Source organism: Erithacus rubecula (assembly GCF_903797595.1).
Source record: "Erithacus rubecula genome assembly, chromosome: 24".
In the NCBI taxonomy this organism is placed as follows: domain Eukaryota; kingdom Metazoa; phylum Chordata; class Aves; order Passeriformes; family Muscicapidae; genus Erithacus; species Erithacus rubecula.
This window is the reverse complement of record NC_136676.1, coordinates 1573847-1586882: the sequence shown is the minus strand read 5'-3', so window position 1 is coordinate 1586882 and position 13036 is coordinate 1573847. Positions and strand designations below refer to the sequence as shown.

The 13036-nt window shown below is 48.7% G+C and overlaps 1 protein-coding gene across 4 annotated transcripts in view; it reads left to right on the top strand.

Annotated features, from left to right (window-relative positions):
* CAPZB (capping actin protein of muscle Z-line subunit beta) overlaps positions 1–13036 on the top strand; it is a 63156-nt gene that overhangs the window by 6003 nt on the left and 44117 nt on the right. For 2 of the 4 annotated variants that reach the window (XM_079326204.1, XM_079326203.1), the window contains exon 1: positions 3196–3355. The exons of the other annotated variants lie outside the window; for them this stretch is intronic. In XM_079326204.1, the coding sequence (XP_079182330.1) occupies positions 3353–3355 (3 nt within the window). In that variant the 5' untranslated portion in view covers positions 3196–3352. Of the gene's footprint in view, positions 1–3195; positions 3356–13036 lie in introns of those variants that run through there. 4 annotated transcript variants of the gene reach the window in all.

The window sequence follows — 13036 nt, the reverse complement described above, 5'->3', positions numbered from 1 at the left end:
ACCCTGGTTTTAGGGAGGGGTAATGCCTGCCAGGAACCCTTTGGAGTGCTCTTTCCTCTAGGTGGGTGATCCATGCCAGCAGGTTTGGGAAATGCTTGAGGCACAGGATTTGGATTGGTGGAATATCCCTGAATTTGCTGCATTTGGTGTCAACCCCTCCATAAATCCCAACAGAAGGCAGGATGGTGCTGACATTCCTGGAATATCCCTGAATTTGCTGCATTCAGTGTCAACCCTTCCATAAATCCCAACAGAAGGTGAAATGGTGCTGACATTCCTGGAATATCCCTGAATTTGCTGCATTTGGTGTCAACCCCTCCATAAATCCCAACAGAAAGTGAAATGGTGCTGACATTCCTGGATCTTCTGCCTGCTGGGATCCACTCCCCACCCCAAACTGCAGCCTGCCTGCAAGAGTCTGGGCCTACATCTTAATAAACAAACAACCAAAAATCCCTGAAACATGGCCTGCTATAAACAAGCAAAGCAAACAGCTGGTCCTCATTTGAAAAAAAAAAGAAAAGATGTGACATCAATTTCAAAATGAATCTGCAGATCTTCTTAATGCAAATATTTCTAGGGAAACATTGAGCAGCTGTTTTTTCTTCTTTATACCTATTAGTAGGAAAACAAAATCCAGGATGCTTATATTTCTTTCTCTAAGAAAAACATCCTCTTGGCCTTGACATTCATTTAGAGCTCAAATTGTTTGAAGTCTACTGGGCTGCCTAATTCTGCTATTGCTGTGCTGCTCCAGCAAGCAGCTAGGAGCTGTTTCTGTTCAAAACTCAAAGCTACTACAAGTAGAGTTGTGGTTGAATACTTTGCATGAATTTTGTGGCAAAAAGAGGGAATTTTAGAGGCATTTTCAAATTGATCAATTGCAGCCTCCCAGCCCTGAGGAATACACGTGCATTAGATGTGTGGATCCTTGGAAAATGAATGAATAATTTGGCCTGTGTAATGAACAGGTTTGCTTTTCTTAATTACTGCTGGGAGGCAGCTCTGAGGGAATGCAAGGACTGGAGGAGGATCTGGGGACTGCAAAATAGGAGCCGTTTGGGATTGCTGCATCTTACACGGGTTGAAGGAGGTTAGGCTGAGGAGTAGAGGCAAAGGACTGAATTTGGAGTCTCTTGAGCCTTCTGAGGTCCTGTGGCTGCTCTCCCAGATGTGGAAGGATAATTCCCCACCTTTGGGAAATTATCTTTGTTTGGTACTGGTTACTGATGGAGTTTTTTGTGGTGCTGCGTTTATGTGAAGCAATACAGCTCCTGTTTTTCCTGAGATCGTTCTACTGTTTTTGATCCTCCCTTCTCAGGTTCAGTTTGTTCCTGCCTGCAAACACCACTGAGAGCTGTTCCGTCTGCACGGGCTCCATTGTGGTGCAAATTCATGCGGTGCACTGCTGTCTCTGGCTATTGTAACCCGATCCATGTCCGAGCTGTTCACGCCCCTGGAAATCGGGGCTGCTCTTTGCAGACTGAGAGCTTGGCTGGTTTGCCCCGTTAAGTTAAGGAGCAGTCGGAGCTGTTATCTCCTGCCAGGTGCTGTTTGTTATCTGATAGCTGGGAACGTTCAGTGTCCAGCCACAAAAAAACTGTGATAATGTGTGAGTGCAGCGTCACAGCTTGGCCTGGGTCACCTTCCCCCGGGGAGGATGTGCCAAGGGAAAAGCCCTGTGTGACTGTCCAGAGACTGTGACATCCCAGGGAAGAGCCCTGTGTGACTGTCCAGTGACTGTGACATCCCAGGGAAAAGCCCTGTGTGACTGTTCTGTGACATCCCAGGGAAGAGCCCTGTGTGCCTGTCCAGTGACTGTGACATCCCAGGGAAGAGCCCTGTGTGACTCCCAATGACTGTGACATCCCAGGGAAGAGCCCTGTGTGACTGTCCAGAGACTGTGACATCCCAGGGAAGAGCCCTGTGTGACTGCCCAGAGTCTGTGACATCCCAGGGAAGAGCCCTGTGTGACTGTCCAGTGTCTGTGACATCCCAGGGAAGAGCCCTGTGTGACTGTCCAGAGACTGTGACATCCCAGGGAAGAGCCCTGTGTGACTGTCCAGAGACTGTGACATCCCAGGGAAGAGCCCTGTGTGACTGTCCAGTGTCTGTGACATCCCAGGGAAGAGCCCTGTGTGACTGTTCTGTGACATCCCAGGGACAAGCCCTTGTGAGTCCCCTGTTGGCATTTCCAGCTCCTCCAGACAGAGGAAAGGGCTTTTGGCTCCCCAGGGCCAAGTCTGCAGCACAGAGTTCCAGTGGAGGGTTTTTGGGTCCTGGCTGGGATGAAACAAGGCCTGACCTGATCTAAAAAGAAGCTGCAGAGAAAGGTGTTGCTGCTTAATGAATCCTTATGTTTTCCTGGGATAATTGTCTCTTGTAGCTCTGAGATTGCCATCTGAAGGACAAGTCAGGAGTCTAGAATTTGAATGTCTTACCTGAAATCACTGTAATGGGAGCTAGTTCAGTAGAAGGAAAAATGGTGTTTTTTGGGGGACAGCCTGAGTGAAATACTACTGTTTTATTTTGGAGATCCTGCTTCAGGTCACCCCCAGGGCACTCTGCCTTTGTGGGGGGTTGGATTAGATGTTTCCTGATATCCCTTCCAACCCTTACAAACCTGTAATCCTGTCATCCTGTCACAACTGCCTGAGCCCTGAAGGCATCCAACTGAGTCAGTGTCTGCCCAGCTTCCAGCAGGTACCTCCCAGACAACACCGAGCACTTCCTTTTGAAAATAATTAATAATTATCCCAAGCCTTATGCAGCTAGAGGCTGCCTGTTTTTCTGCATCACTTTAGACCTGGGGGATGTGTGAAGTGTAGTTTAAAGCTGTGTAAAACCAGCTTTAGGGTGACGAGTTTGCTACTCGTTGCCTTTTCTGGGTGGCGTTTGCCGTGCCTCGTGCTGCCTTCCGTTTAAACTTAGACAAATGCGTTTATGGTGTTTAACAGAATGATGCGACCGCGCAGACACTCCAGGACCAACTGAGGGCCGGACCCGCGCTGCTGGCGCGCCCTGCGCAGGCCCCGCCCCCGCCCCGCCCCCGGGCCCTGATTGGCCGCCGCGCTCCCCCCGCGCCGCAGTTGGTGCCGCCGTCCGTTCGTTCCCCCCATCGCCGGTGGCGTGGTTCGCTCCGCCCCGCCCCGCCGCCGCGCATCCATACTTGGCGATAGCCGGCGAGCCGCGCGCTGATTGGCGGAGAGCGCCGCGGGGGCGGGGCCGGCGGCGCTGACCCGGATGTTCACTGCCGGGCGGCGGCGGAAGCGGACGGGCCGCGGCGTCGAAGCGACAGGGACGGACCGGGAGGCGCCGCCGTTCTACCGCCCCGCGCACCCGCCCAGCCGACATGGTGAGAGCGGCCCGGCCCCGCGGCCTCCGCCCTTCCGCACAGCCCCCTCCGCGCCGCCCCCCGCGCCCACACCGCCCTCTCGCTCCGGGGGGCCTCACCCGGCCTCCCCCGGACGGCGGGGACGGAGGGAGGGAGGAAGGGATGGAGGGTCCGGCGGTGCCGCCGGGGCGCGGGGAGGGGCGGCCCGGCCCGGCGGCGCTGGTGGGGGCGCTGAGGTGTCGGAGGTTTGGCCCGGCGCTCCGCAGGGCCCGGGGGCGGGGGGCCCGCCCGGGGCTCCGCTGCCCGGTTCCCGGCAGGTCCCCGGTCCCGGGCGCTGTTTGCAGGGGGGATGGCTCCGCTGTGGCGGTACCGCCCGGGCTGTTCCAGCTGGTGGGTGCTGCGGCGCCTGGAGCGCTGGGCCCGCCCGCTGCCGCTGCTGTGTCAGTCCGGGCTGTCCGCCACCGTTGCGGGCCGGGGTTGGTGCTGCGGGCGCCGCGATCGCACCGGGTCCGCCGTGTGCAGGGAAGGCAAGCGCCGCCCCAGCAGGGCTGCCACAGCCGTGGGTGCTGCTCCTCCTCAGGGCTGAGAACTTTCCCTCTGAGAACCTGCACTTTCCTCAGCCGTGTGGGAATCTCCATCTCGCTGTGTTTGCCCGGTGGATTAGCCAGGCACAAACCCTTTCGGTTTCCCTGTGTAAAGGGAGCCCAGGGCAGGAGCACAGGGAGCTGGCCCAGGCCCTGCTCTGCTCCTGCCTGCACAGGGGCTTTTCCTGAGCCTCCTCCTGCAGGGAGCCACTTGGAGGGAATCACATCACTTCATGCTCCTGGAGATTTGTGATTCAGGTTTTCCAGCATGACAGTTCAACTGTGTTTGAATGTGTTCAGTTTGTAAAAGAACAGCCCAGAGCCTGGCTCTACAGCAGTTTAACCATCCAAGTGTGATCCTTCTTGCCTTCATTCATAGGAATTTCAGAGACAATCCTTTATGTTTTTTCTCTGGAGCTGTAGCCACCTGTATCATGCAGAATAAAGATAATGTCAGGTGAAAGGTGAATCACAGTTATGATCAAAGTTCTGTTCCTTGTTGCTTCAAACAAGAGCAGGTGCTGTACTGAGTCCTCACAGGACAGAGCATCTCATTCCAGCTGTGTATCTTATTTTAACACACTGAAATCTGGATGTGCACAGTCTGACTGTGGAATCTCAAACTGGGATTCCAACAAACTCCTGACTTCTGCCACTGCAAAAATCCTCACAGGAAAAGGATTCAAAGAAAACAAGGAAGCTTCATGTAAAATAATAACAGTGCTACCAACTTCTTTGAAGGGGATATAAAAATGTCAGTTGTTTGGGGGAGGTACAGGACAAATCCATTGGAAATTCCCTGAGTGTTACAAGGTTTTGCTGCCTTCTGGTTTTTTCATGTTTAGTCGTGGAGACCAGTGGGCATAGAAGAAATGTGATCAGAACTTCCAACACTATGTGGTGGTTTCCAGTGTTAGTGGACTTCAGGGATGGATCTGCAGTCTCCATTTTCAACTCAGTGTTTAGGGTTCTCCCAGGATCTTTACTTTTCCTGCTCTGAGAGCAGAAGTGGAGCATTGGAAGGATGGAATGGCCCTTTCATTGAAGAGCACAGTTGGTATGGTGCAGGATATAGGGTCAGACACTTTTGTGGTACCACAGGGTACCAATGTCTGTGTAGAGCAGAGATGGAACCTTTGTCTCCTTGCAGAGCTTGGAGCTGTGTCCACATTTCAGTCAGGTGCTCAGGGAAACACATGAAGCTTGAAAAGTGCCTGGATGGATGGTGTCTCCTGTGCTAAAAATAAATGGAATGCACTGTTCAGGGCAAAGCAGGACTTGGGAGAGTGGATCTGCTGAGATTTCTGGAATTGTGGGTTATGAATGGATGGAATCCAGTTACTCTTTGTAAAAATAAAACTCTTTCTTTCCAGGTTATGTAAACTGGCCTGATCATGTTAGCAGAGATTTCTTCTGCTATGCAACTTTTGAGGAAAAGGAGGACAATTTTAGCAAAATTTTATGATTTAATCATCCATAAATTCAGACTGTCTAGTGTAGTGCTGGCTGTGCATCATCCATCTAGGATTTGTGAGGCACAGCCCAGGGTGTGTGATGTGACAGTGACACCAGCACAAACCTCGTGTGCTGCTCAGGGTCATTGAGATTTTCAGGATGGGAGTTGTTTGGCTGGAATCAGAGCCCATCTCTAACTTGGTTGTTTCCCTTTTGGAGCTCCACCATGAGATTTGGGGACATTTTCAGTATCCACAGCAAGTCCTTTGTACCCCCTGCCTTTTGAGAAACACTAACTTCAGCTGTTTGGTAGAGTCTGTGTTTTATTAGGCAAGCCAAGTGTGTGAGCTTAGCTAAATGTTATCTTAAAAGGCAAATTCCCAAAATAATCAAGTCAGAGGATATCACTGGGATGGGGAATACTGCCATTGCAGTGATGCTGGATCTTGTGGCTGATTAGGGAGGGAAAAGCATTCACAAGCTGAAGTTCAAACAGGATTTCCTCTTATGGTAAATGTATATGCTGATATGGGACTAGTTGACATCTGGGAGTGAAAGAGAATGAAAGTGCAGCTCAGCTCTTTTGGGTGACTATTTTTAGTCCTTATTACTGGAGTTGAGTTGAGAAATGACTTTCTTTGGGAAAATGGCAATGCTGCCCTTCTCAATTTCTGCTTCCACAGCTGTCAGCTTTGCTTTCCATCCATCCCTTGGCCTCCCTGGATGAAGGATGGCTGGGGAACTCGGCTTGCACATCATCATCCAGCACTCCCCAGGGCTCTGTACTGCTCCTCTTTGCTGTTGGTGCATCAGAGAATCATGGAATGGTTTGGTCTGGAGGGGGCCTTGAATCCCATCCCATCCCATCCCATCCCATCCCATCCCATCCCATCCCATCCCATCCCATCCCATCCCATCCCATCCCATCCCATCCCATCCCATCCCATCCCATCCCTGCCATGGGACACCTTCCACTGTCCCAGCTGCTCCCAGCCCTGCCCAGCCTGGCCTTGGACACTCCAGGGATTCAGGGGCAGCCACAGCTGCTCTGGACACCCTGTGCCAGGGCCTCCCCACCCTCCCAGGGGAGAATTCCTTCCTAAGATCCCACCTATCCCTGCCCTTGGCAGTGGGAGCCATTCCCTGTGTCCTGTGTCTCTGTCCCTTGTCCACAGTCTGTCCCATCCTTCCTGCCAGTTCCCTTCAGGCATTGCAAGGCCCCTGTTAGGTCACCCCAAAGCCTTAAAATTCAGATTTAGCCTGAGGATGCTTGTGCAGGCTCAATGGGCAGTGCCAGTGCCCTTGTTTCTTTCTGCCTGCCCTTTGTGGGGATGTTTGGTCAAATCCAAGCAGCTCCTTACCCTGCAAAGTGAACTTGTAGAGAAATGTTTTGCTGGGATTTGTCCCCTTTGAGCTGGTTCACACTGTGATAGACTCAACTCAAGGTAAAATAAAACTATTCTCAGTGCCTGCTGAAGGGAGCAATTTTACTGGAGGAATGTGTGGTTCTGCAAGGTGCCCTGTACCCAGTTTAGGGCTGTGGAATCCCAGGATAGTTTGGGTTGGAAGGACCTTTAATGGAGACACCTTCACTAGGCCAGGTTGCTCAGAGGCTTGTCCACGCTCAGCCCTGTTGTTTTATCCTACTTTAATCCAATATGCTTTAATAACTTTTTTCCAGGTGAAGGAGATGATTGCAGAAGTAGAAGATAGTCAATAGAGATGCTGATCTTCTGTTTTTATCAATATGTTTTAGTCAATCACTTTATAAAGTGATTCATAAACTGATTTTTAAACTGCATTGTAGAATTTCCTGCTTTCCCACTGATTCATGCTGGGAGTCCTGAGCAGTTTAAAAAGCCTCAGCCAGATAAATCTTTGTGTCTCTCCTTAATGCAAGGAGAAAGGCCCAATGCCTGTGTATGCTTCAGTTCTTCCTGAGCCTTTGCCATTTCCAGGAATAAGGGCAAAAAAATCTCACTTAAAACCATGGGATTTCAAATTTGGATTTCTTTGCCACAGAGGCTTCATCCCTGAAGGAGTAATTAATATCTCTGAGCAATACAAGCTTTTCCCAGGATTCCTGCTCTCTCTAGTTGGGCTTTAACCCAAATTTTGTTTGCTGATAGGTTGAGCTAATTAAAAAGCTTCTCCGAGTTGAAGATCAAGAGCTCAGGCCAGTGCAGTGGGGGTGTGGCCACTTCAAACTGGAGGATAAACTGATCTTTTCCTTCATCTTTGGTGTGATGCCTTCTTAAATATTTAATAGTGTGTGACTGAGGGGTTCCTGCTGATGTTCCTGGGAGAAGTAACCAAGTAGTGTAGTGAAAACTGGGGGAGTGTGGAACTCCTGTGACTTGAGCTGAATAATTCCTGGATCTGACCCAGTGGCCAAAATTCACTTCTTAGTCCTGTGTGCTAAAGCAGGATGGGAACAGATGCTTCCAGACAGGTTGTCCTGGCAAGTTAGAGCTCCTGCCTGGGTGCTAGACAAGACATTTGCTTTTGAAACTTCCTTGGTGGGGCACAGGGGGAATGTGCTAGTGAGGAAGTTTTAAAGGAGTTTCTCTGGTAGTTGAGCTGAGAGGGTGGATTTGAGGAAGGAGCTTTGCTTGTTTCTCAGCTAAATTATTGTAACTCTCCTCTGTGATGGCAGATGCAGTGAAACCCTCTCCATCTCCTGCATTTTTGATGCAGTGAAGTTTTGTGTGAGGAGTTGAAAGCAGCATCTATTCTGTTGTTTTGTGCCCAAAACAATCTATTTAGAATGACTTTAGTTGCATTAGGTAATACCTGGTGCTGTGTTTCCTGGAGTAGTGGTATGAGCCTTGGCACCAACCAGTAGATTAATTTCCTTGTATTATCTGGTGCTGTTTTTTCCTCCCTCCCTCTTGTAGACTTTAGAAGGAAATCTGCAGCTTGCTTTGAGCTCCTGCTCTTTGTGCTGCACCTTTCAAACTGGGCTGAAGAATTAGGGGATGGATTTGCAGGCACTTGACTTACCTGGCTGCCCTGCTCATGAGTTGCCCACTTTATTCCTGCTTTGTACAAATTAAACCTCTCTAGTTTATAGTTTACCAGTGTACCTGCATTGTTTTCAGTGCAGGGTTGCTTTGGGAGCCCTGGCTCTGGGTTTAGCCCCTTGGGACTCGACTCCAGGTGTTGCAGGCATGCTGCAGAGTGTGTCCTTCCCTGAGACTGAAGGGAATGTCCTCCACACAAAGTGCAGCCCAGTCCTTTCCTGCTGCATTGACTTGGAATTTCAGTCACGTCCTTGTTGCAAAGTGGGAGCCTTACAAGCCTGGGTGAAAGCAGAACTCGGGATCTTACAATTTTAGCAGCATCAGCTGAAACAAGACTGAAAACAGCACTTAAGTAAGAGGATTTTGTGTGGAAGGAAAATGTTTGAGACTGCACTGAAGACAGAAGCTTAGTGGTTGCCTGAAGCCACTATAAATAAAATACTCTTTATTCTCTCAGGGAATTTTGTTTGTGTTTGTTCAGGTGATACTTTCTCTCTTTTCCATTAGACAAACTGCTGAGTTTGAAAGCAATGTCCTGTTACCTGCCTTCCCTGGATATTTTTGCCTTGGTAAATACCAGGATTTAAAAAGCTTCTGCCAGCCCAGGCAGTGGGGGCCTGGCTGCCAGCCTGGGCTTGCAACCTGAGACAGGCTCAGGAAACAAGAGATGGGGCTTTTGGTGTGTTAATTCAAGGGAGGAGAGAGCCATGAAATGGAGGAATGAGGTAAAATATCAGCTGCATTGTGCTGACTACAGCTGTATTTGTGCACCAGGTGCTGTCACCCTGCAGATCCAGGGGTCATCCAGAGAGGTTTGTGTGTAATCTTGGCTCAGCATTGATGGGGCTCCACTGGGGGGTCTAAAGCAGCTTCAGGTAGCCATGAGTCCAGGCAGGGCTAATCCAGAGCTTGGTAAGGCACAGACTGGGCAGATGGAATAATTTAACTTCATGTGAGAGTGAAGGAAAAACCTGATGGGGATTGAAGCTGGCACATGTGTGCTCCCCCAGAAAACATCAGCACTGCTTGGGTTGGTGGCAGGGCCTGTGTGGAGCTGGGTGTCTCTGCAGCTCTGATGGAGGGTAGGTCAGGCTCAAAGGTGGTGAGGAAAAGCATGAAAAAACTGCAAGGATAGGCAGCTGTGGGGAATTCCAGCAAAGGAAGGAATTCTGGGAGGTGTGAATGTGTTGTTAGGTGTGGTGTTCTCATGGCCTATGGCAAAAGCAGGAAATTCCTGGTTTAAAACTTGGAATTGCTGGGGCAGAGCTGGGCAGTCACTGAGGTCCAGCATGTGAGACCTGAGCAGAAGGCATATTAACCTACTTTCCTGACCTTTGAGGAATGGGAGGACTTTGAGGGAAGAGGGCTAATGAGAGATCCTCTCTGCCTCCTGCCTGCCAGGCATCCAGTTACTTGCCAGAGTTATCTCCTGAATTTACAACCCTGGCTGCAGCCTCCAGGAGCTGCAAAGTGCTGAGTTTGCATCTGAAGGCAGGCAGCTGTCAGCTCCAGGAGAGCTGGGATAGAGCAGATCCTGAATTTGGGATGTTGACACTGTGTTAGTTCTGCTGTCAGTCAGCACAGGATGTTCACTGTCACCTTCAAATGCACTGTGTGCTCCCTGCTGCTCTACACTGTGCATTTTCTCAAATGTTTTGGATGTGATTTCTCACAAAACAGAATTTGAGTTGACTGAAAGGAGAACTGGATGTCAGGCCAAGAGCAACTTGCCCAACTTTGCTTCTCCATTTCACTTGAGCAGTTCCAAAACTTTTGTGACCAGGCTGATTGGAACATGAAGCAAACAGTGCATGGAAGAGAAGAGCATTTGAAAAGGTCATTGAGCATTAGCTGGATTCAAAGAAAGCATCACAAATGACATGTTTGTGGATGGTCAGGATGGCTAATGGCAGTGTTGAATCTCAAGAGCTGCTTTGTAATTATTATGGTTTTAATTAAAAAAATAAAGAAGTGACCCCTGTAAAAAATTAGGCAGCCCTTCTCTTAGGGTGGATTGGGGCTCTTCTTCAGAATATATGAGTGGAAGGCAGGAAGAGAGTGTGAAAAACAGATTACCAGATGTGTGAACCAGCTCAGACCTACTGCACTGGGTGATTGCAAAACCTTTTGGGGCACAAACACACTTGTGTTCATTTTCTGGTAGTCAAACCAAGTGTTGCAGCTGCCTCATGAGGAGTTTGCAAAGTCAGGCAGAGTTCTTGTCTCTCAGTGCTGTGCTGTAACAGGTTATTTGCATTCTGTTCAGCTAAGATTTCCTATCTGTAATTAAAGCTAACAAAGAAAATGCTCTTTGTGTGAAATTGAGACTGAAAATGGGGAAAATCCCCCACTGTGCAGTAATATTAGTCATAAAACCTATTGGCAAAGTTGATCAGTTCTACAGGGAATTTCAATGTCTTTAATCCATTTATTAAAAGTTAGACACTTTGTTGGTTTTTTTTTTTGCAATCTGTGCAACTTTTATCTGTGGCCCCCACTTTCCTCTTTCATGTGGGGCTAACAGATTGCATAGTCACTCACTGCCACGATTTATTGGGAAGTGACTTTTTACAAACTTTATGCTTCACGGGCATTTTTGGCACCAGATCAAAGCCAGTAAATTGCATTGTCATGTTCAATGACAAGTTTAATAAATAAAACATTGTTTCTGTTACCCAGAAGACAAATGCTGGTGCAGAAATCATTAGTGATCCTGACCAAAGGTTGGGATGAATAGCTGTTCCCAGAAAGCCTTGGTGCTGCTCCATCCTGCTCTTTGGTGCTGTGTGATGGTTCTTTTCCTTGGACACATGATGGAGACTTGCACTGGATTTGGATAAGCTAAAGTGATAAATTAGTTTTGAGAGTAGGCACAAGTATGTGCAAGTATCTGGAAATACATCCTTGCTGGGAGGGAGGTGCCAAGGAAATGTTAATTTTCCCCTGTGTGCTGTACACCTCTGTAGATGTGCTAACAGGAATAGGTCAGGAAACACCTACAGGGATGGAAATCACCTGCAGAATGTGCTCCTGGAGATGTTGGGTCCTTACTTGTAAACAGGAAATTACAGACAAGTGCCCTGGTCCAGACTATCAGGGGTTGTAGTTTCTGCTCCCTGGATGTGAAGTGTTTTGACAACTGCTTGGTTCATGAGATTAGGCTGCAGGCAGCTCTGGATTATTTAGAAACTCACAGATGGGAGTGCCTTCAGTGTATTATAACTCACTTAGTAATTGTTTTAGAGCTGGGCTGGGAAGTTGGGACTTGAACTGTGGACAGAGAACTGGTGTGGTTTGGAGTGGGAATGAGGAAGGGAAATCAGGTACAGCTGATTGCAGGGATGCTTGGAAGAGCTGCTGGAGGCTAAAGTGATCAAACAGGATTTGGCAAAACACTGATCATTGAGCTTGTCTGGAGGAGGAGATCTCTTTGGTAGCTGCCCCTGGAAGCCCATTGTGCTCCTTTAAACCTGTGCAGGACGTGCCATGGCTGTGTTGGCAGCCCAGAATGGCAACGAGCATCCCATGTCAGCAGCACTGACATGGGGCCAGAGAAAGTGAAGCTGCCTTGCTTCTCCCCTGCCCGTGGATTATTTTAGTTCCTCTGCATGAGGCTTCAGGGCAGCTGCACGAGTTACTTGTTCCTAGAGAACCTCTTTAAAGAGGTCCCTCTGAATTTCACATGTGTTCCATTCCTGGAGCAATGGAGGACAAGCTGCTCAGTGTTTCTCAGGTTTTTTGGCTGTATTTGCAGTGTGTACAACACTGAGACCTGAATTCAGAAAACAAGCTGTAAGAGTGTGTTCAGTCATTAATTGAGACTAGTATTGCTATGTGCTCACTTCTACTTGAAAGTTAGAGCACAGCAGAATAAAATAAATAATGTGCAGGAGAATGTCTCCAAGGAGGATTCGCTGACTCAAAAGCTGTGACGTGACTTGTCCAATTGCTCTGTAAATAAATACAGATTACAGGGGACCTGGGGGAGACAGAGTACAGCAGCTTCTGCTAAAGCCTTCTGATCCATCACTTCTTGCTTTTATTTTAATCTCTAATCCTCCTCACTTGGTATTCGTGGAATGGGTGGTGTCAGCACTTGGGCTGTTGGGTCTTGACCACAGCAAATTGGGCTGAACTCATTGCTGAGGGATGGTGTGGTCAGAACTGCTTGAGATAAAACCCACTGAGTCCATTCCAGCCAAAACCAAAGGTAAAAGTAGCTGAGGAGAAGGAGAATGAGGTCTGCATCAGTGTCTTGCTTTTTAATAATCTTTGACCTTTTATGACTGTCCACAGCAGAGTCTGCGTTCAGGTTTTATTACCTTTGATTGTTTCCTTACTGTGCTCTTGCTGTTTCTCCCCCAGCACACCTTGCTGTCATGGAGCTGTGATTTATGAGTCTATTACAAATGGTTTTAGATAGGATCTGCCAGAGGAGGGTTAATAGTCAAGGGAAAAATAATGTGGAAAAACAGATTGTGAGGAATATGTGCAGCTGATGGAAACGTCATGAGTGCAGAACTTCTCTGGGTTTTCCCAGGTCAGGCAGTTATTCCCCTTCCCATCTAATATCCTAAAAAGTGAATGCTGACAGCTGAGAAGGGAACCTTGCAACTTAACATACTACTGTACTTTTTATT